The sequence below is a fragment of the Mus musculus genome, chromosome 12, assembly GCF_000001635.26.
Source record: "Mus musculus strain C57BL/6J chromosome 12, GRCm38.p6 C57BL/6J".
NCBI classification, from domain to species: Eukaryota; Metazoa; Chordata; class Mammalia; order Rodentia; family Muridae; genus Mus; species Mus musculus.
In genome coordinates, this window is record NC_000078.6 from 113,832,385 (window position 1) to 113,856,567 (window position 24,183).

Genomic DNA, 24,183 nt, shown 5'->3' on the forward strand with positions numbered 1-24,183 from the left:
TAGAGACAAAGAAGAAGGGAGGGGGAGAAGGAGACATTGAGTTGAGAGTAAGAGAACAAGAGCTTGAGAAAGAGAGGAGGGGCCAAGCAGCTCCTTTTATAGTGAGCTGGGATATCTTGCTGTTGCAGGGTAACTGTGGTAGTAGCATACCTGACTATAGCCTATGCGACTGATGGCTGCAGAATTATGGAGCTAGGTCCTCATACCAGGAGCCCATGTCTGAGAGCATGGCAAACTGGCCTTCTGTCTCTTGTAGATTAATCTGCTGGGTCTCCAGGGTTTGAACCTAGATTGACCAGAAAACAGGCTGCCATTCATGGTCCCACAGCTGAATAGTATTCCATTTGTAGATATAGCACATTTCTTTATCCACTCTTCAGTTGAGGGACATCTATGTTACTTCAAGTTTCTGGCTATTATGAATAAAGCTGCTATGAACATAGTTGAGCAAGTGTCCCTGTGCCTGTTCATTTTTGTGATGGTTAGAATTTTATCAACATAATACAAACTACAGTTATCAGGGGAAAAAGGACCTCAGTTAGGAAAAAAATGCCTCTATCAAATTGATTTGCAAGCCACGGTATGGGGTCATTTTCTTGATAAATGCTTGATGTGTAAAAACTGAGGCAGATGTTGATGGTGGTATCCATGTGTATGTATTCCTGTTTTATACTACAAAGCATGTTGAATGACTCTAGAGAGCAATCATGTAAGTAGATTACATTCATGGTTTTGGATTCTGTTTCTACTGTCAGGTACTTCCTCTGATTTCAGGTCCTAATTTTCCTCAATGTAGGTCTGTAAAAGTTGAAATGATCCTTTTCTTCTCATATTGCTTTTGATCATGATGTTGATCACTTCAGTATATTATAAACTAAGACTGTAGAGAAATTTTAATCTAGCATCTTGGCTTTTCTTACAAGGGTTCACACCCTAAGACTTCAGTCTGTGAGATCCAGCTGGGATATAGATATATGCTTAGCACACACCTTTAATCCCAAACAATGTAGGTAATTTTAGCTTCTAGAAGGAAACAGCCATTTTTGAAATTTACTTCTCCTTAACAGATGGATAATCACAGAAAAAAATTGATAGAATACATTAGAGATAGGATATGCTGAACTCTGAAAGAAGAGATAGAAGATTACTCACTCAAGTGCAGTGTGCACTGTCCAGTGGGGTTAATTTGGTTCATGAGTTCATGTAGTTCAGTGAAGTTCAGCATAGGCAGTTTAAGCCAGAGAATAAGGAGCCAGAAAATGAGAACAGACTGCCCTAGTTAGCGTGAGGTCAAACAGGTCAATTCAGTGATAAGCTGAGAGAAACCATATTGAATCAGTCAGCTTAGAGTCTTTTCAGCCCAAATAGCTGGGTTGAGCAGGCAGCCAGAGTTCTGAAAGATCTAGCCATTGTGATCTTATTCATCAGTAAGACTCTGAGACAACAATTATATGAGGTGAATGAAGGTTTCATTTCAAGCCTTGTAGGACCAGAAGAAGATCCTGCTTCCCTGTGGAGGTCTGTGGTGGGCCCCCAAAAACAATGATATTGGAACTCTGCTTCACCAATACCTTTCCAGTCTGGTCTGCCTGGGGCATAGTAGCACTATAATTTGTGTTCATGGTCCCTTGATCCCCATTGCCTGGCTCTGGCTCTTCCCTGCCCTCTTGAGGAGCTGGTAGGGATCCTGTTTCCTTGTGTAGGCCTTGAAGGGGGTCCACAGGAATAACCAGCTTGAAATCCTGTCCTACAAGATTTGCTAGTCAAGTCTGGCTTGGGTCATAGCTATCATAGATAAACTATGTGCTACTCCCTGATCTCCATTGTCTAGCCCATTGTTCTTCCTGTCTTCCTCAGGTTTCCTGCTGGCATCAGGATAATGCAGCCATCACCACAGAAAACAAGATGGCTAAATGACAGTGTAAGAATACAGTTAACAGGAGCCAAGAAAGTATAGCACCACCAGAGCCCAGCTATCCTGCTATAGCAAGCCCTGGGTATTCTAACACAGTCAGAACACAGAAAAGGGGACATTAAACCCCATTTTATAAATTTGAGAAAGTCTTTTTGAAGAGAAAATGAATATATCCCATGAATAAATGCAGGTAAGTACATTCAAGCATGTGAAAGAAGTGAATAAAGCTGCCAAGAACTGAAAATGGAAATAGAAACTATAAAGAAATCATAAACTGAAGCAATCCTGGATGTAAAACCTAAAAAAGCCAGCAAGAAGTACAGACACAAGCATCACTAATAGAATACACATGATGTAAGAGAGATTCTCAGGCATAGACAATAAAAAGGAAGAAATTGAGGCAATGGTCAAAAAATGCAAAATCTAAAAATTTGATACCACAAATTTCTAGGTAACTTGGGAAACTATGAAAAGATCAAACCTATGAATAATAGGCATAAAAGAAGAAGATTCCCAGCTCAAAGTCTCAGAAAACATCTCCAACAATACTGTAGAAGAAAATTTCCTTAACCTAAAGAAAGTGATGCCTAGAAATGTATAAAAGGCTTACAGAACACTTCATAGGTTCTACAAGAAAAGAAAATTTTCTCCAAATTTTTTTAGAGTATATCATTTTGTTTGTTGATTTATTAACTCTGAAATCATGACCAATATCATTGTCAGTCTTCCTTCTGGAAAGTTCTGCAGACGTCTTGGCTTATGTGTAAGACACACAACAAAGAACAGACTTCCTACAGTTGGAAATACTGGAAAATCACAGCAATATTGACATGAAAAATAAAACAGATCAAAATCACCACAGAAACAAGCACAAATTGATTGACTTATTGAAGCAAGGATCCCATGAAAGAACTGTAGTTATCGCTGATGTGAGATACAGGTTTTTAGGTTGTGAATATCAAAGGAAAACTACAAGAATATCAGAGCTTTGGATTTGGGATTTAAATAATTCTACCGATTAGGAGACTTTCCTAAGACACAGTGAGTGAATAATCGGATTTATCCATTTCCCTCCGTGATACAAACATATGATAGAACTCTCAAATGGTGGACCTTTGATTCTTTAAACTGCTTTTTACAATGCTTAATCTTAGGACGTGGTCAAGACTCTGTATGAGAGCAATGAGTCAGGAAGTGTTATTATAGATGGAGAGTGTCCCAATCATCATACCAGAGTACTCATCCCAAAAAAGCAGTGAGGCCACTTCCTACCCTAAGCACCAGAGGAAAGCCTCATGTGCACATATTTGCTTTATTCCATGGCTGAAATGAAGTCCACCCATCAGGACCTGTTCACTATGAACTTGACACAAACTCATTTCTATGTCTTCTGTGATGAGAGTCCAAGGATTGCAATAATTGTGTGCTGAATATGCACCAAGGTATGCTGGAAATTGAGATGAAATCAGAGACATTGTCAGTCCCAGGCTTCAGACTGGTGGACCATGTTCTCCAGTTGCTCTGTCATTCACTAATCTAAGTTATGGCTGGGAAGCTTTTGTGTCATGATGTTAAAGCCTCTAATCCCTTTCAGGAACTGTGTCCTTACACAGGTGAATAGACCTGATAAAGGCAGAGCAGGAAACAAAATAGGATCGATTTGTAAAAGGTTTCATAGTTCCTACCCACATCCTCAAGATTTATGCCTAATGGGTGAACCCACAAATACAAAACCCTCTCTTTCCATTTTTTTCAGAACTCACAGGACACCAATATGTTGCAACCTCAGCTGTGCCATCAATACAGGCAACACAATTCCATGACATCCTGACAAACTTAGATAATTTCCCCAGGTTTGATTATGCTTTGATTGAACTATCACTATTCCCTGGTGTGGGGCAATGGGCTATGCACAAACAGTCTGGTCTCCAGTCGAGTTAAGGTCTGAACCCCAGTAGAACCTGAATGGTGATAATTCACCTACATGGGACGGTAGGGGTTCCCTCATATATGGTGGAACCCTGGCTCCTGTCAAAGTTACCACCCCCACAGCCCTCACAGGAGAAGTGTGTGGCTAGTAGTCATGTAGACAATGTCCCAAGCTTCTGACCTTCAGGCTAAACTCCTCCCAGTTACCTAGCAACACCAAGATAGCAAGCCTACCATAAGAGGGGCTGTTTGGCCCCACCTCGCTCTCTCCTCTCTTCTCCTCTCACTCTCCTCATCCTCTTACTCTCTCTCCCTCTTACTCTCCTTTTCTTACTCTGTAGCCTTTCTTCTCTCTCTTCCCTTCCCCTTTCACTCCTCTTGGCCATGGCCACTCTCTGTCTCTTTCTACTTTCTCTCTTTCCCCCCTGCCTTTCTACAATAAAGACCTAAAACCATAGACTGTCTCTGTTCATCAAGACCTGCTGTGCTTAGATGATGGGATAGGCTTTCTTCTAATGAGCCATGTCTAACCTCCCATCAGAATGCTTTCCTGTGCTCTAGTCAAGGCCTGGATTAAGGACTCGCCTGTATGAGAACCTCTCTCCCTCTGCCCTTTCTCCTGGAAACCCAGGGCTGAGGGTGTCGCCCCAGGGCCCCTGGTATTGCGAGCTGCCTTTTGTCCAACCCCCACCCCCCGCCGAATGGGGTCAGTAACTTAGATGCCCACCTGGGGCTGAGTGGAAATCGTCTAGCTGCTATCCTGCATCTGCCTACCCAGAGCATAAGAAGAACTCTGGCCGGACATGGGCTCCTCCTTCCCCCTCCTTCCCCTGCCTCCCTTAGTTCCCAACACTCTGGATTATAACTTACCCCTTATAGTGTCATAATCCATATGATTCCAGATTGCCATTGAAAAGAATGTTCTATCCAGTTTCTAGATACCACATATGACTTCCTTTGAGCTTCATAAGAGGAATCCCAACTCAGAGTGAGCCAAGCATCCTGTTTCTGGGACAGAGAGGAAATAAGATGCTTAGAAACCTGAGGAAAGAAATAAAAAGTATTAATGTGTTAAAACAAAATTCATTTGGCCCTTCAAATTCTAGGTGAACTATGCAAAACAAACTAAGGAAACATGAATAAAGAGAAAGCAAGAAAAGGAAAGAGATGTTACCCACTTAGTGGGTTAGGAGAAGTTTACGACTAACTGAAACTCAGTGAGTATCATTAGTTACATTGGCCTCATGTCTCAGTACTGGTGCCTCACACACATTTTATTACCAACACCACAGCTGGGTTAGTGCTAGGTCTGTTCCATATGGTTTGTGTGAGAATGATGGAGAGACTAAATTTCTTCTGGTTCATGGATGACTGGACCTGCCTGGTTTCCATTTTGGCTCTAACTTATATTTCACACAGTGCTCTAACCAGTTAAGTGTCTCTTCCATATGTCTTAGGTTATATAATCTCAAGGGTTTTTTTTTTTTTTTTTTTTTTTTTGCTTCTTCAGGATCCAATCCTGGTTCACACACACAATCAGGTCTGCCCTGCCTGTGCATTGCTCTGCATTTTGTTCAAGTCAAGAGTTTATTCTCCATTAAAAATCATCTGTAATGGGTCTGTGGATGTAGCTCTCTGCTTCAAGTTCTTACCTCACAAGCAAAAGGATCTGTGTTAAATTCCCCATAATTACAAAAAAGAGGTAGGAATGGTAGTCAATCAGTAAGCACAAGTCGGAGATGTGGAAACAGTGTGGATATTGGGAGTTACTGGCCAACAAGTCTAGCAAGATAGTAAAATCCTTGCCCCGTGATATACTTTATTTCAAATGTTAGTGTGTAGATTAATAGAAGACACCTCATCTCAACATGTGTATACACACACACACACACACACACACAAATGTCTGTGTGAGAGAGAAAGGGACAGAGGGAGAATGAAGCATTGAGGGAGGGAGAGAGAGAGAGAGAGAGATAGGGACAGAGAGACAGAGAGACAGAGAGAGAGAGAAACACAGACAGATATAATAAATGTAAAACACATATAACAGGAAAACAGAAAGATGAATAAACACTTGTACATTTCAAATATTACTACACATTATACTTGTAGAGAGAATCCTTTTATAGAGGAAGCCCAGAGACAGAGGATTCCAACCCTCTGTTTCCTCAAGAACTTTCTGACCTGAATAGAACTCTGTTAGTTAGATCTCTGTGTGCTTTTCATCGCCCTCTGCTGGTTCTGAATGTTCTGCAGGAGGTTTGTGTTTTAGCTCACAGTAATATTCACTCACTGTGTCTCTTGCACAGTAATACGTGGCTGTGTCCTCAGACTTCAGACTGCTCATTTGCAGGTATAGAATGTTCTTTGCATTGTCTCTCGAGATGATGAAACGGCTCTTCAAGGAGTCCAGATAGTAGGTGCTACTACCATCATAATTAATGTTTGCAACCCATTCTAGACCCTTTTCTGGAACCTGGCGGACCCAAGCCATGTAATAGTCACTGAAAGTGAATCCAGAGGCTGTGCAGGAGAGTTTCATGGAACTTCCAGGCTGCACTAAGCCTCCCTCAGACTCCACCAGCTTCACTTCACACTGGACTCCTGCAAACAGAGAATGCTGGTCAGAAAACCGACACTAACAATAGTAAACAAACAAATCAATTTTTCTATTTCTCATATGCACAGAATCTCATTTCTATAAATTACCTTTTAAAATAAGAACAAGAAAAACTGAGCTGAGCCTGAAGTACATGGTGACTGGTCTGTGTTCAGTCCTGATCAGGGCTTGGGCTCCCTTGCCAGAGCTGCAGAATCAAGGCAGGGCTGGTTTTCATAGGCACAGAGAAGTCTTATTTGCATGTCTTACTCCTATAGCATGCTTTGAAGTTTGACTTGGGCTGGAGGGATGCAGTCTCATAGCAGATATAAGACATCAAAAACTTCTTGGGTGCCCAAGTAACTCACTAAATTATTTTTAACAATCAGATTGATGTAATATTTGCCCTCATATTTTCAAGGACAAATTCCATGGCAATGGCACATAGGAGAAGTACCATAGTGATCTGAGAGTTAAGTTCATGTTGTTTTTAGGTTTTTATAGCTGAATAGTATTCCTTTGTGTATATATACTAAGATTCTTTATTCCTCCTTCAGTCAACAGACATCTAGATTGTTTCTAGTTTGGGAGTATTATGAATAAAGCAGCTGTAAACATATTTGAGCAAGTGTCTCTGTGATATGGCATTTTTTTTTTTGGTATGTGCCCAGGAATGGCATAGCTTGGTCTTGAGGCAGAAATAGTCCATCATTTCTGAGAAACTATCAAATGAATTTCCAAAGAGGTTGTAACAGTTTGAAATCCCACCAGCAATGGAAGAGTCTTCCACTTGCTGTGAATCCTTGCCAGTATGTGCTGTCACTTGAGGTTTTTTATCTTTGCCATTCTGAAGGGTGCAAGACTGAATCACACTATGTTTTGATTTGCAATTCCCCAATGACTAAAAATGTTAACCTTTTAGTTATGGACTCCAGGGCCATAGGACTTTCCTCTTCAGAGAATTCTCTTTTTCACACTGTGCTCCATTTTAAAATTAGGTTATTTGGATTATTGGTGTCTGATTTCTTGTGTTCCTTAAAAAGTTTTGGATGTTAGCCCTCTGTCAGATATGGGGTTGGAGAAGAACCTTTCCCAATATGAAGGCTGCTGTTTTCTCGTATTGGCAGTGTCCTTTGCATTATAAAAAATTGTATTTTCATGAGGTCTCATTTATCATTGATGATCTCAGAGCCTGAGAACTTGAGCTCTGCTCAGGAACTTGCTGGTACCTATGCATTTGAAACTATTCCCCACTTTTAGTCCTATTCAATTTAATATATGCAGTTTTAAGTTGAGGTTTGTGATTCCCTTGTATTTGAATTTTGTGCAGGATGGCAGATATGGATCTATTTGCATTCTTCTACAGGCAGGCCATCAATTAGAGCGAAATCATTTATTAGTAATGCTTTTCTTGTTTGTTTTTTTATTCACATGTATTTTTTGTTGTTTCTTTGTCCAAAATCAAGTGTCTATAATTGTGTGGGGATATTTCAGATTATTCAATTCAATCTCATTGATCATCTAGTTCCATGCACTTTTAATTACTATTGCTCTGTAGTACTCTTTGAGGTCAGGGATGGTGATTCCCCGATGTTCCTCCATTGTTGAAGATTGTTTTAGTTATCCTAGGACTTTTCTGTTTCCAGATGAAGTTGAGAATTGCTCTTTCAAGGCTTGTAAAAAGTTGGGTTGAAATTTTGATGGGAATTGTATTGAATCTGTAGAGTGCCTTTGGTATAATGGCCATTTTCACTGTGTTCATTCTGCCTATCCACCTGCAAAGGGGAGTCTTTCTATCTTCTGATGTCATCTTCAATTTTTTTTTTCTTCAAAGTCTTGAAGTTCTTATGATGCAGATGTTTCACTTGATTGGTTATAGTTACACCAATGTATTTTAATTTATTTGTGGCTATGGTGAAGGGTGTTTTCTAATTTCTTTATTAGCTTACTTATTTCTTGTATAAAGCATGACTACTGATTTCTTAGAGTTAATTTTGTTTTCAACCACAGTACTGAAGGTACTTACCTGTTCTCTTGAAGAGGTTTTGAGATTGCTTATGTATATTATCATATCATCAATGAATTGCAATAATTTGACTTCTTCCTTTCCAATTTGTATACCATTGATATCCTTTAGTTGTCTTAATGCTCTTTCTTGAAAATTAAGTAGTAATATTGAATAGATAGGGATAGTAGTGAGCAACCTTGTCTTGTGCACGATTTTAATGTCATTACTTTAAATTTCTTGCTATTTGATTTGATGTTAGCTGTTGGCTTGTGATTTATTGATTTCATTATGTTTAGGTATGTGACTTTTATTCTTGATCTCTCCAGTACTGTTTTTGTTTTTGTTTTTTTTGTTTTTTTAACAGCTCTCCTTTCCTCAAATGCTGCCCACTGGTACTCCATTAAGGCCATCCCTCTTCATAGTGTCACTTTCCATGGGTCAAACATATTCAAGCCATCACAAATCTTAATAACATGTTGCACATGTTCTTGGTCACAGAGTGAAGTCCTTAAAGATTAGAATGTCTATATGTTTCTTCTGATATATTTTATGTCAAACCCCGTTCTTTGAGGGAGTTTCTCTCTATTAGCCCTGTTTCATTAGTAGCCATGTATCAGTGTCAGCTGGACCTCAGCCTGAGCCATGCTGACATGACACTGTTGCTTTGCATTTAGCTTTGTGTTCAGCTGTTCAACTTATCGTTGTATGTTCAGATCCGGGATTCTAATAATCTTATCAATTTGGCTTCCAAATCTGCCTCAAGTTGATGATCCACAACATGGAACTCACAACAAACACTGCTTGTCTGACACTTCTCTAGCTCATATATGAGACAACAGACTTTTCCAGTCAGCATCAACAGCTTTTCTTTGATCACAGTTTTCTCAAGTGATTTGTTACTTGTGCTACTGAAGTTTCTGTGAAAGATTATTGTGGCAATGCCATTCTATGCACATTTAGACTTCAACTCATATATTCTTTCCAGACATACTGAATAGAAATTATTTGAAAGTTTAACTTACATCTTTTTAATTTCCAGCACCTGCTTACGATGTAAATTATGTGTAAACATGTTTTAAGACTGAGATTGTGTTGTAATGGGTTCAAAAGGCTTGAATCTCCTTGGAATTCAGCCTTATTGTCTGCATCCCACCATATTATATGTAGATGCCATGATTTCATAATCTAGTATTTCAGGCTTCTAAACATTTCTGCAGATTTATCCTACAGAATATATGTTAGTTAACACTTCTCAGAGATACCACAAATTCAGAAAGGAAAATATGTCTCTATAACTTTAGGGTATAATATGATGTTTGTTTATTTGTGAACTCTGATATCATGACCAATATCATTATTAGTATTCAATTCTGAATAGTTCCACAGACAACAGATTAATGTATTATACATAAAGCAAAGAACGGCTTCCTATAGATGGAAAAACCAGGAAATCACAGCAATGTTGATAGTTAACAATAGAACTGTACATCAGAATCACCATAGAACTATGCACAAATGGTGAGTTGTCTATGTAAGTTCCCATGGGGCAGGGGAGTACTCTATTGTCCCAGAAGCACAGGTTTTATGTTGTGAATGTCAAAAGGTATCATGAATATCAGAGTATTGGATAGGGATTACAATAATTTTATCAATTATGAGAATTTCAAAGATAGAAAGAGTGCATAATCATATTTATCCACATTCATCTTCATGAAAAACATACAGTAGAAATCTCAAATGGTAAATATTAGATTCTTTAAACAGTGTTTTTACAAAGTTTAAAAATTCTGAGGAAGTGGTGACCACTCTGTGTATGGGATCAGCAAGTGACAGAAATGTTGTCACATCTGGAGAGTGCCCTGATCACGTTGCCAGACTTTTCATCCTGCCAAATCAGTAAGACCACTTTCTACAGTAATCATCAGAGGATAGCCTAGTTTGTCTATGATGGCTTCTTAGCACAGAAGAACTGAAGTCCACTGATGCAGGGCCTGTTGATTTAATACTAGACCCTGACTCATTTCTATGGCTTATGTAATGAGAGTTCTGAGACTGTGAAAACTGTGTGCTGAATGAAATCTTGGAGCTTCATATTTAATGAATTAAGCTCAGCAGAGAGACTGGAGCAAACCAGGACAGGGAGGCTGGGGTCCTTTGGGTAACCTGTGCCTCAAGGATTCTTACCTTACCTTAATGTAAAAAACAAACAAACAAGCCTTAGAAATATTCAACTCTCTGACCTATTTGAATCAGCAACTATTCCATGACCCAATGTCCTCCTCTCTGTCTTTCATTTACCTTCAGGGATGCATACTAATTTTTTTTTATTTTTACAGAAGACACACATTGCATACAGGTTTTATTTTGCCTTTCAGAAAATCCAAGCATCAGGTAACCTATTAAATTATAGAAACAAGTAGTACATTTTGTTGGTAGACATGAACCAGCCAGAAGAATGGTCACATATAGGCGCTAAGTCTGGAATTTCACCAAATGGTCTATATTTCAGAACTGCAAGTGAATCAGGCTTTTACTGTGGGCTACTATTGCTGTGATGAAACTGTATAACAAAGCAACTCAGGTTTATTTGAACATGTTTATTTGGCCAACACTTCTACATTGCTGTTTATCAGAAAAGGAAATCAGGACAGATACTCAAGTAGGAAAAGGAAACTAGATGCAAGAGCTGATGCATTAGGGTCAGCATACAAACTCGATGGTATTCCAAACATGTGTGCTCTTTACTAAAACCATAAGAAAAGATGTGAGGCGAATGTGGGTTGTACTGCAGTGCTACATCCCTATGGTCCAGACCTCCCTATTTCTGACTTTTTGCACACAGCACTTATAACTGGATGACAATATATTGAACCTCTTGTTTTCTGGAGTATTTAGTTCTCTGTAGTATAATTTGGCAGCAGCTGGTCTCAGAGTGTATCCACCTCAGGGGCCTCCTTCCTCATTGGATATTATCTGAAAACCAGCAACACAAACACTTGCACAAATCTCTTAGTTTAGTATAAAATTTTACAGACTCTTGCGACATGATATCGTGTTGATATTTTCCTGCATGCAAATAATATATTGTGAGAAGTGATCCAGAGTGGACTGAACTGACCACTGGGAAATAGCAGTGAAGTAAACATTTTTGATAGTCACTCATTCTGACTGACACTCCTTTGGCCAGTGAATTAGATTAGAAGGGACACCCTTAAGACAGTGAGATGGGTGCAGTGGGGAAGCCCTAAATACTGTAGACAGCTCAGCCCTATTACTGTAACTCTTATCAAAATACAAGGATTCAGTGACAATTGAATCCTCTCTTCATTCACTTTAGTGCTGCAAACTTCTATTTAGGATATCAGCTTTCCCAGCCTCCTCACTTTGTATTGCTGTACAAAATACACATCTACTGTACAAATTAAAGAAATTACAAGAACTTTGGTGTTTGGATCTCAGAATATGTACATTACCAAAATTTTAGAAACTATTAAAAATGGACTATTGGTAACTGAGATAAAATCAGAGCAATTGTCAGTCTCAGGCACCAATAGGTCTGGATCACTTTTACCAGTCCAATGGGTAGGTGAAAGTATATGCATATGTCTCAGTTAGCTGCTTGTTGAGTCTCTCACAGAACAGCCATACTAAGCTGCTGTATGTAAGCATACCATAGCATCAGAAATAGTGTCATGACTTGGAGCCTCCCCTTGAGATAGATCCTGGTCACTAGATAACCTTTCACTCAGCTTCTTCTCCATTGATGTTCCTACAGTTCTTTTAAACAGGAACAATTCTGGGTCAGGTTTTTGACTGTGGGATGACAACCCCATTCCTCCACTTCATGCCCTATCATTCTACTGGAGGTGGACTATACAAGTTCCCTCTTCCCACTGTTGGGCATTTCATCAAATGTTCCTCCCTTTGAGTCTTTAAAGTCACTTACCTCCCAGGTCTCTGGTACTTTCTAAAGGGTCCCCCACCTCCCACTCCCTGAGGTTTCATATTCCCATTCACTCTGTTGGTTCTCATGACTTCTATCCTATCTCCCTGACCCCCAATACCCAACTGTATACTCCTTATATCCTCTTCATCCCTTCTCTCACCCATGTCCTTCCCCCCTCCTCCCATGATTGGTTTCTTCTCCATCCCAAGTGTGATTTGAACATTCTTACTTGAGCCCTTTTGCTCATTAATCTCTTGAGTTCTGTGGATTGTATCCTAGGTATTCTGTACTTTTTTTTTTAGCTAATATCAACTTAATAGTGAGTGTATACCATGCACATGTTTTGGGTCTGAGTTACCTCACTCAAGTTCATATTTTCCATCTCTGCCCCAGACTGGCCTCAGTTGGCCCCGTCAATCTGTGGGAGAAATCAGGGTCTCAGTACAGGTGGGCAGGGAGTTGGCGAAAAGGGTGACAAACAGACACAGACACAAAGAGAGAGTTATATCTGAATGTAATTTTTCAAAACAAACACCAGACTTTTAATACAGAAGAATATAGGGAAGTTAGGTGCCACATCAGCCAAGGTAGAATGAGGTTACTGGATGCTTAATGACTCTTACACAAAACAGAGGAATGCAAACATAAAGAGTGGCAGGAACTAGGCAATAAAACAACTGAGACAAAAATCAGCTCTATCTAAGGTCAACTATATTCTTAGAAGCCAGGTGTGAGATCTTTACACTCCTGGGGCAAGGGCTTTCATGCCCAAGTCATGGTTTTAATTTGGGAGTTCTGCTCTAGCTAACCTTCTCATGAATAATGCAATACTCTAATTCCTCCTTAAACCACAGCCCGATCTATTTCCTAAACCATTTTAAATTCCTGTATATGAGAGTGACTCAGCTTTTATTCTAAGTGATTGTGTGTGGGGACTTTCTACTAATAAGTAATGTAGTCTGCCATACATAACTATAATAAGAATTCTAAACTTAGTTTGCTAAGCTTGCCCTGAGATTTCTAACTTATGTAGTAGATAGTAACGCCTGATTTCTCTCACTATCTCTCTCACAATACTAGAGGTAAAACTGAATGTTACTGAATAGGCAACATTCTTACCGAATTCAAAGCCCAGGATCCGCTCAAGGACATTGGAACACTGGTGGAGGTTAATTAACTTAGCTATATGTCAAAATCAATCCTTAGAGGCACTTATAATAAAATAATATTGAGGGAAAGCACACAGATCCATTCACTGACTAAAGCAAGGGCAGATTTGGAGCATTTGTTGTTACAGGATGCCACGGTTCCAAGAGACTAAGTTTCCATGAACTTTTCACCTCGGACTGCATCCAGGATTTTGGGCCTGCCATGCAGGTCACTATTGGGGTGGGTGTGGCACCATACATTTGCCTGTAAAACTCATTATGTCCTTGTTCTTAATAGCTGAAGTGTCCTATTATGTAAATGAACCACCTTTTCTATATGTATTGTTCCTTTGTTGGACTCGGAGTAAGTTTACAGCTTCTGATTATTACAGACAAGTGTGATATGAACATAGTAGAGCCTATTCCCCTGTGATATGGTGGGGCATTTTTGGGTATATGCCCAAGAGTGGTATAGTTGGGTCTTCAGGTAGATTTACTTCCAATTTGCTGAGGAACCTCCAGGTTGATTTCCAGAGTGGTTGTATGAGTTTGCAATGTCACCAGCAATGTCAAAGCATTCCTCTTTCTCCATATCCTTGACAACATGTGCTGTCACCTGAGGTTTTGATCCTATACATTCTGTTTTGTGTAAGGTACAATCTCAAGGTTGTTTTGACTTGCATTTTGATGACTAAGGACTTGGAATATTTCTTTAAGTGCTTCTCAGCTATTGGAGATTCCTCTGTTGTTAACTCTCTGTTTAGCTCTATACTCAATTTTTTTTGATTGGGTTGTTTGTTTTTTGGGAGATTAGTGTTTAACATTCTTTATATATTTTAGATATTAGGCCTCTATCAGACACTGTCAATAGGACAAAATGGCAACCTACAGATTTGAAAAAGATCTTTACAAACCCTATATTTTATAGAGGGTTATTATTCAAGGTATGGATAGGACTACAAAATAAAATCCAGATTAAGGTAACCCAGTCATAAAAGAACACACATGGAATGTACTCACTGATAAATGTATATTAGCCAGAAATCTCAGATTACCCATGATACAACTCACAGACCATATGAAACCCAAGAAGAAGGAAGATGAAAGAGTTGATACAGTCCTACTCAGAAGGGAAAAAAAATCTTGGGAGGAAATTCAGGGATATAGAGTAGAGCAGTGACTGAAGGGAAGACTATACAGTGACTGCGCCACTTAGGGATTTATCCCATCTGCAGACACAGTACCCAGATACTATTGCTGATGCCAATAAGCACTTGCTAACTGGAGCCTGATATAGCTGTCCCCTTAGAGCCTCTGCCAGAACCTGACCAATCTAGATGAGGATGCACTCAACCAATGATTGAACTGAGCAAGGGGACCCCAGTGAAAGAGTTAGGGGAAGGACTGAAGGAGCTGAAGGGGTTTGCAACCCCATAGGAAGAACAACAATATCATCTACTCAGACCCCTTAGAGCTCCCAGGGACTAAACCACCAAACAAAGAGTCCACATGGAGGAAGCCATGACTCCAGCTGCATATGTAACAGAGGATGGCCTTATTTGGCATCAGTGGGAAGGGAGGCTCTTGGTTCTGGGGCGACTCAATGCCCACTCATAGGGGAGTGCAAGGGTGCTGAGGCAGGAGTGGGTAGTTGGGTGGGTGAGGCCCCTCATAGAAGAAGGGGGAGTGGGACAGAATGCATTGTTCTTGGAAGGGAAACCAGGAAGGGAAACATTTGAAATGTAAATAAATAAAACCAATATTTTAAAAATAAGAAAATAGATCACAGTTTTTATTTCTTAAAAAAGAATAGTAATCTAAATGCTGGTTCTGATACATGTTAGCTCTAAACCACTTCCTATTCATCTTATTTCACCACCAGAAATAAGATGGTCCCGAGTAACATGACAGTGCATGATTTATATTTAATAATATGTAGAGCTGTTTAACTTAGTGTTGTGTGTTCAGATCCATGATTCTAATATTCACATCAGTCTGATTTCCAAAACACCCTTAATTTGATGATCCATTATCTTGGAGCCCATAGCCAACACTGCTTCTCCAAATAACACTTTTCTAGCTCAAATGTGAGACATTAGATTCTTCCATTCAGCATCAAGTCCCAGTTTTCTCAACTGGAATGCCACTGATGTTTATTTGAACCATAATTGTAACAATGTTATTATATGCACATTTAGACTTCAGTCCATGTATTATTTTCTGACATGTTGAGTAGAAATTAATTTAAGATCTTCTATCCCTGGTCTCTAAGAGACAAGTCCTCATGGGAGAGCTCATCGGACACAGAAGCAACAGAGCTTCTTGGACAAGGACCTTCGGGCCTTCATCCTCAGCCAGGAGACAGAGCTGAGACTCAGACCTCTGGGTACCTTGCCCAGAAGAGGAGAGTTGGCCTCCAGGGAGGGTGCTGACCCAGGGACTTAGGTGAGATCACCATCTTCTATCCCAGGTCTCTCAGAGACCAGTACATGCAGGAGAGCACACTAGCCACAGAAGCAACAGAGCTTCTTGGACAGGGTTCCTTCAGATCTTTATCCTCAGCCAGAAGGTAGAGCTGAACCTCAGACATCTGTGTACCTCCCCTGTCAGAGGAGATCTTGCCTACAGCAAGTGCTCTGATCCCTGGGACTCAGGAGAGAGTTGGACTCCAAGGATTGCTGACAGAGGCTAACAGAATCACAGGAGGAACAACCTCCAGCCAGAGAAAGCTAGAACATGTAACGCCAGAGATTACCAGATGGACAAAGGCAAACTTAAGAATCTTACTAACAGAAACCAAGACCACTTGGCATCAATACAACACAGTACTCCCACCACAGTGAGTCCTAGACACTCCAACACACCTGAAAAGCAAGATTTGGATTTAAAATGATATCTCATGATGCTGGTAGAGAACTTTTAAGAAGGGCATTAATAACTCACCTAAAGAAATATAGGAGAACACTGCTAAAAAGGTAGAAGCCCTTAAAGAGGAAACACAAAAATCCTTTAAAGAATTACAGGAAGATGCTGCTAAATAGGTAAAAGTCCTTAAAGAGAAAACACAAAAATCCCTTAAAGAATTATAGGAAAATATAACCAAACAGGCGAAGGAATTGAGCAAAGCCATCCAAGATCTAAAAATGGAAGTAGAAACAATAAGGGAAACTCAAAGGGAGACACATGTGGAGATAGAAATCCTAGGAAAAAAATCAGGAACCATAGATGCAAGCACCACCAAAAGCATGCAAGAGATGGAATAGTGAATCTCGGGTGCAGAAGATTCCATAGAAACCACGGGCACTTCTTCAGTTTCATGTGTTTTGCATATTGTACCTTATATCTCGCTATACTAAGTTTCTGGGCTAATACCCACTTATCAGTGAGTACATTTCATTTGAGATCTTTTGTGATTGGGTTACCTCACTCAGGATGATGCCCTCCAGGTTCAACCATTTGCCTAGGAATTTCATAAATTCATTCTTTTTAATAGCTGAGTAGTACTGTGTGGACACTTTGCTCTTTCTTAGAATTGGAAACAGTCACCCATGGAAGGAGTTACAGAGACAAAGTTTGGAGCTGAGACAAAAGGATGGAGCATCTAGAGACTGCCATATCCAGGGATCCGTTCCATAATTAGCCTCCAAATGATGACACCATTGCATACACTAGCAAGCCTTTGTTGCAAGGACCGTGATATAGCTGTCTCTTGTGAGACTAGGCCGGGGCCTAGCAAACACAGAAGTGGATGCTCACAGTCAACTATTGGATGGATCACAGGGCCCCCAATGGAGGAGATAGAGAAAGTATCCAAGGAGCTAAAGAGATCTGCAACCCTATTGGTAGAACAACATTACGAACTAACCAGTACCCCAGAGCTCTTGACTCTAGCTGCATATGTATCAAAAGATGACCTAGTCGGCCATCACTAGAAAGAGAGGCCCATTGGTCAGGCAAACTTTATATGCCCCAGTACAGGGGAATGCCAGGGCCAAAAAATGTGAATGGGTGGGTAGGGGAGTGGGGGGGTGTGTGGGGGACTTTTGGGATAGCATTGGAAATGTAATTGAGGAAAATGCGTAATAGAAAAAAAGAAGAAAGAAAGAAACCACGGGCACAACAATCAAAGAACTTGCAAAATGCAAAAAGATCCTAACTCAAAACATCCAGGACATCCAGGACACAATGAGAAGACCAAACCTACAGATAATAGGAGTAGATGAAAATGAAGATTTTCAATGTAAAGGGCCAATAAATATCTTCAACAAAATTATAGAAGAAAATTTCCTTAACCTAAAGAAAGAGATGCCCATGAACATACAAAAAGCCTACAGAACTCCAAATAGACTGGATCAGAAAAGAAATTCCTCCCAACACATAATAATCAGAACAACAAATGCACTAAATAAAAACAGAATATTCAAAGCAGTAATGGAAAAATGTCAAGTTACATATAAAGGCAGACATATTAGAATTTTACCAGAATTCTCACCAGAGACTAGGAAAGCCAGAAGATCTTGGGCAGATGTCATACAGAATCTAAGAGAACACAAATGTCACCCCAGGCTATTATACCCAGCAAAACACTCAATTACCATAGATGGAGAAACCAAAGTATTCCATGACAAAACCAAATTCACACAATACCTTTCCATGAATCCAGCCCTTCAAAGGATAATAAAGGGAAAACTCCAACACAAGGAGGGAAACTATGCCCTAGAAAAAGCAAGAAAGTAATGCTTTAACAAACTTAAAAGAAGATAGGCACAGGAACAGAATCCCAGCTCTAACAACAAAAATAACAGGAAGTGACAATGACTTTTTCTTAATACCTCTTAATATCAATGGACTCAATTCCCCAATAAAAAGACATAGATTAATAGACTGGCTATATAAGCAGTACCCAGCATTTTGATGCATACAGCAAACCCACCTCAGGGACAAAGACAGACACTACCTCAGAGTAAAAGTCTGGAAAACAATTTTCCAAGCAAATGGTCCAAAGAAACAAGCTGGAGTAGCTATTCTAATAACAAACAAAATCAATTTCCAACCCAAAGATATCAAAAAAGACAGGAGGGGCACTTCATGCTCATCAAAGTTAAAATCTAAGAAGATGAACTCTCAATTCTGAACATCTATGCTCCAAATGCAAGGGCAGCCACATTCATTAAAGAAACTTTAGTAAAGCTCAAAGCACCCATTGCACCTCACACAATAATAGTGGGAGACTTCAACACACCACTTTCATCAATGGACAGATCCTGGAAACAGAAACTAAACAGAAACACAGTGAAACTAAAGGAAGTCATGAACCAAATGCATTTATCAGATATCTCCAGAACATTTATCCTAAAACAAAAGGATGTACCTTCTTCTCAGTACCTCATGGTTCCTTCTGCAAAATTGACCCTATAACTGGTCACAAAACAGGCCTCAACAGAAACAAAAATATTAAAATTATCCCATGCATCCTATCAGATCTCCACAGACTAAGGCTGATCTTCAATAACAACATAAATAATAGAAAGCTAACATTCACATTGAAGCTGAACAACACTCAATAATAACTTGGGCAAGGAAGAAATAAAGAAAGAAATTAAAGACTTTTTAGAGTTTAATGAAAATAAAGCCACAACACACCCAAAATTATGGGACACAATGGAAGCAGTCCTAAGAGGAAAACTCATAGCTCTGAGTGGCACGAAAAAGAAACTAGAGAGAGGATACACTAGCAGCTTGACAGCACACCTAGAAGCTCTAGAACAAAAGGAAGGAAATTCACTCAAGAGGAGTAGACAGCAGGAAATAATCAAACTCAGGGCTGAAATCAACCAAGTGGAAACAAAAAGAACTATTCAAAGAATCAACCAAACCAGGAGCTGGTTCTTTGAGAAAATCAACAAGATAGATAAACCCTTAGCCAGACTAACGAGAGGGCACAGGGACAGTACCCTAATTAACAAAATCAAAAGTGAAAAAGGAGACATAACAACCAAACCTGTGGAAATCCAAAACATCATCAGATCCTACTACAAAAGGCTATACTCAACAAAACTAGAAAACATGGATGAAATGGACAACTTCCTAGACAGATACCAGGTACCAAAATTAAATCAGGATCAGATTAACGATCTAAACATTCCCATTTCCCCTAAAGAAATAGATGCAGTCATTAATAGTCTCCCAACCAAGAAAAGCCCAGGACAAGATGGGTTTAGTTCTCTCAGACTTTCAAAGATGACCTAATTTCAATTCTCCTCAAACTATTCCACAAAATAGAAACAGAATTTACTCTACCCAATTCATTCTATGAAGCCACAATTACTCTGATATCTAGATCACACAAAGACCCAACAAAGAAAGAGAACTTCAGACTAATTTCCCTTATGAATATCGATGCAAAATACTCAATAAAATTCTCACTAACTGAATGCAAGAACACATCAAAACGATCATCCATCATGATCAAGTAGGCTTCATCCCAGGCATGCAGGGATAGTTGATCAACATAATCCACTATATAAATAACTCAAAGATAAAAACCACGTGATCATCTTTTTAGATGCTGAGTAGCATTTGACAACAAAACCAACACCCATTCTTGATAGAAGTATTAGAAATATCAGGAATTCAAGGTCCATACCTAAACATAATAGAAAAAAATACAGCCACCAGTAGCCAACATCTAATCAAGTGGAGAGAAACTTGAAGCAATTCCATTAAAATCAGAGACTAAACAAAGGTGCCCACGTTCTCCATACCTATTCATAATAGTACTTGAAGTCCTAGCCAGAGCAATTAGACAACAAAAGGACATCAAGGGCATACAAATTGGAAAGGAAGAAGTCAAAATATCACTATTTGCAGATGATATGATAGTATATATGCGACCCTAAAAAATCCACCAGAGAACTCCTAAACCCGATAAGCAACTTCGGTGTTGTAGCTGTATATAAAATTTACTCAAACAAATCAATGGCTTTTCTCTACACAAAGGATAAACAGGGTGAGAAAGAAATTAGGAAAACAACTCCCTTCACAATAGTCACAAATAATATAAAATACTTTTGTGTGACTCTAACTAAGGAAGTGAATGATCTGTAGGATAATATCTTCAAGTGTCTGAAGAAAAAAATAAAAGAAGATCTCAGAAGATGGAAATATCTCCCATGCTCATGGATTGGAAGGATTACTATAGTCAAAATGGTTAACTTGCTGAAAGCAATCTACAGGCTCAATGCAATCCCGATCAAAATTCCAAGTCAATTCTTCATAGAGTTAGAGGAAATTTGCAAATTCGCCTGGAATAACAAAAAACTAGGATAGCAAAAACTTTTCTCAACAATAAAAGAGCCTGTGATGAAATCACCATGCCTGACATTAGGCTGTACTACAGAGAAATTGTGATAAAACCTGCATGGTACTGGTACAGTGAGAGACAGGTAGATCAATGGAATAGAATTGAAGACCCAGAAATGAATCCACACATCTATGGTCACTTGATCTTTGACAAGGGAGCTAAAACCATCCAGTGGATAAAAGACAGCATTTTCAACAAATGGTGCTGGCACAACTGGCCGTTATCATGTAGAAGAATGTGAATTTATCCATTCTTAACTCCTTGTTCAAAGCTCAAGTCTAAGTAGATCAAAGACCTTCACATTAGATCAGAGACACTGAAATTAATAGAGGAGAAAGTGGGGAAAAGCCTCGAAGATATGGGCACAGGGGGAACATTCCTAAACAGAACATCAATGACTTGTTCTGTAAGAACAAGAATTGACAAATGGGACTGGAAAAAATTTGCAAAGCTTCTGTAAGGCAAAAGACACTGTCAATAAGACAAAATGACCACCAACAGATTGGGAAAGGACTTTTACCAATCCTAAATCTGATAGGGGACTAATATCCAATATATACAAAGAGCTCAAGAAGCTGGACTCAAGAAATTGAAATAACCCCATTAAAAATGGGGTTCAGAGCTAAACAAAGAATTCTCACCTGAGTAATACCAAATGGCTGAGAAGGAACCTGAAAAATGTTCAGCATCCTTAATCATCAGGGAAATGCAAATCAAAACAACCCTGAGATTCCACCTCACACCAGTCAGAATGGCTAAGATCAAGAATTCAGGTGACAGCAGATGCTGGCGAGGATGTGGAGAAAGAGGAATACTCCTCCGTTGTTGGTGGGATTGCAGGCTTGTACAACCACTCTGGAAATCAGTCTGGAGGTTCCTCAGAAAATTGGACATAATACTCCCAGAAGACCCAGCAATACCTCTCCTGGGCATATACCCAGAAGAAGTTCCAACTGGTAATAATAACACATGCTCCACTATGTTCATAGCAGCCTTATTTATAATAGCTAGAAGCTGTACAGAATCTAGTTGTCTCTCAACAGAAGAATGGATACAAAAAAATGTGGTACATTTACACAAAGGAGTACTACTCAGTTATTAAAAACAATAGATTTATGAAATTCTTGGACAAATGGATATATCTGGAGGATATCATCCTGAGTGAGGTAACCCATTCACAAAAGAAGTCATTAGATATGCACTCACTGGTAAATGGATATTAACCCAGAAACATATAACACCCAAGATACAATTTGTAAAACAAAAGAAAATCAAGAAGAGAGAAGGCCAATGGGTGGATACTTTATTCCTCCTTAGAATAGGGAACAAAATGTCCATGAAAGCAGCTACAGAGACCAAGTTTGGAGATAAGATGAATGGATGGACTAACCTGAGACTACCCCACCCGGGGATCCATCCCGTATACAGCCACCAAACCCAGGCACTATTGCATATGCCAGAAATGTTTTGCTGAAGGGACCCTGTTATATTTGTCTCGTATGAGGCTATGCCAGTGCTTGGCAAATACAGAAGTGGATGCTTCCAGCCATCTATTAGATAGAACACAGGGCCCTCAATGGAGAAGCTAGAGAAAGTACCCAAGGAGCTGAAGGGGTCTGCAACCCTACAGGTGGAACTACAATATGAACTAACCAGTACTCCCAGAGCTAATGCCTCTAGCTGCATATGAATCAGAAGATCGCCTAGTTGCCCATCACTGGAAAGAGAGGCCCCTTGGTATTGCAAACTCATATATGCCCTAGTATAGGGGAATGCCAGGTCTAAGAAGTGGGAGTGGGTGGGTAAGGGAGCAGGGCGGAGGGAGGGTATGGGGAACTTTCGGGATATCATTTGAAATGTATATAAAGAAAATGTCTAATAAAAAATAAATAACTAAAAAGTAAAAAATAGTGGGCAAAAAAAAGAACCTCTGGTAGAATCAGCATGCCTGACTTCAAGCTGTACTACAGAGTAATTGTGATAAAAACTGCAAGGTACTGGTACAGTGACATACATGTAGGTCATTAACTTCATTGGTCCTTGCTGGTTTCTTTGCACAGATAAACTGAAGTCCACTGATGCTGGGCCTGTTCACAGCATACTAAACTTAAGACTCATTTCTGTTTCTTCTGTGATGAGAATTCTGAGACCTTGATAACTGCGTGCTGAATGAACATCTTGGAACTGTTCAAGGAGCTGAGCAGTGTGACTGGAGCGAAGCAGGATAGGGAGGCTGTGGTTCTTTGGGTCACCTGTACCTCAAGGATTCCTACCTCACTTTGATGTAACTCACTGATGATGAAACAAAAAGCTTAGAGACATTCTTTCTCTGACCTCCCTGCATCGGGCAATCTCCAGTTACTCAATATCTTCCTTTGTCTTTTATTTTATTTTTTTCCAGGAAGTGTACTTGCCTTATGGAACACATAGATTCTTTTTATAGTTTTTCGTTTTTGTCTTTCAGAAATAACTTACTAAATCTACTGAAAATGAGAATTACATTTTAATGGTGTACGTGCAATAACCAGGAAAGTGGTCAGATAAAGGCCTCATTTCTGGGATTTCAGCAAATGTTCTACATTCCCTGTCTGCAGGAGAACCAGGGGTGTAATGCAGGTTACAATAGCTGTGATAAAAACACCTTGACAAAGGAACTTGGGATGAAAGTGTTTATTTGGCCAACACTCTATGTTGCTGTTCATTAGAAAAGGAAATCAGGACAGGAACTCAAGCAGGGCGAGATAATAGAAGCAAGAGCTGATGCATTAGGGACAGCTTACAAAGTGCACATGGAGTTCCACATATGTGGAGTCTTTATTGAAACCCTCAAAACGGATATAAGACTCATATGTGCTGGACTGCAGTGCTATGTCCCCTTAGTCCTTGACCACCGAATTCCTGAGTTATTGCACACAGTTTTCATATTTGGCTGACAATATATTTAACCTGGTGTTTTCAAGACTAGTAGAGCCCTCTGATTCGCTTAGGGGTGGATGATCTCTGAGTATGGCCATTGCAGTAGCCTCCTTCCTCATCAGGTACATGTCTATAACCTTGGCTGTCCATCCCTGTGTGTGCACAGAACATGAAAGAACAATATACACATTCTATAATTAGTTCATCACTCAGATCTGAAAGAGAAGATCACAAAATCTCTCACTGCTTACTTAGGACATAATTCAAGTATACATATATATAGTTTTTATTTTTTTTCGAGACAGGGTTTCTCTGTGTAGACCTGGCTGTCCTGGAACTTACTCTGTAGACCAGGCTGG

The 24,183-nt window shown here is 39.6% G+C and overlaps 1 gene segment (V, D, J or C) and 1 further gene; both read right to left on the reverse strand.

Moving 5' to 3' along the window:
- The window catches only part of Igh (immunoglobulin heavy chain complex), a 2,751,187-nt gene that overhangs the window by 573,617 nt on the left and 2,153,387 nt on the right, over positions 1-24,183 (reverse strand).
- Ighv5-16 (immunoglobulin heavy variable 5-16) lies at positions 6,144-6,437 on the reverse strand. The segment is given in 1 exon segment: positions 6,144-6,437. A coding segment is annotated over 1 exon segment (294 nt).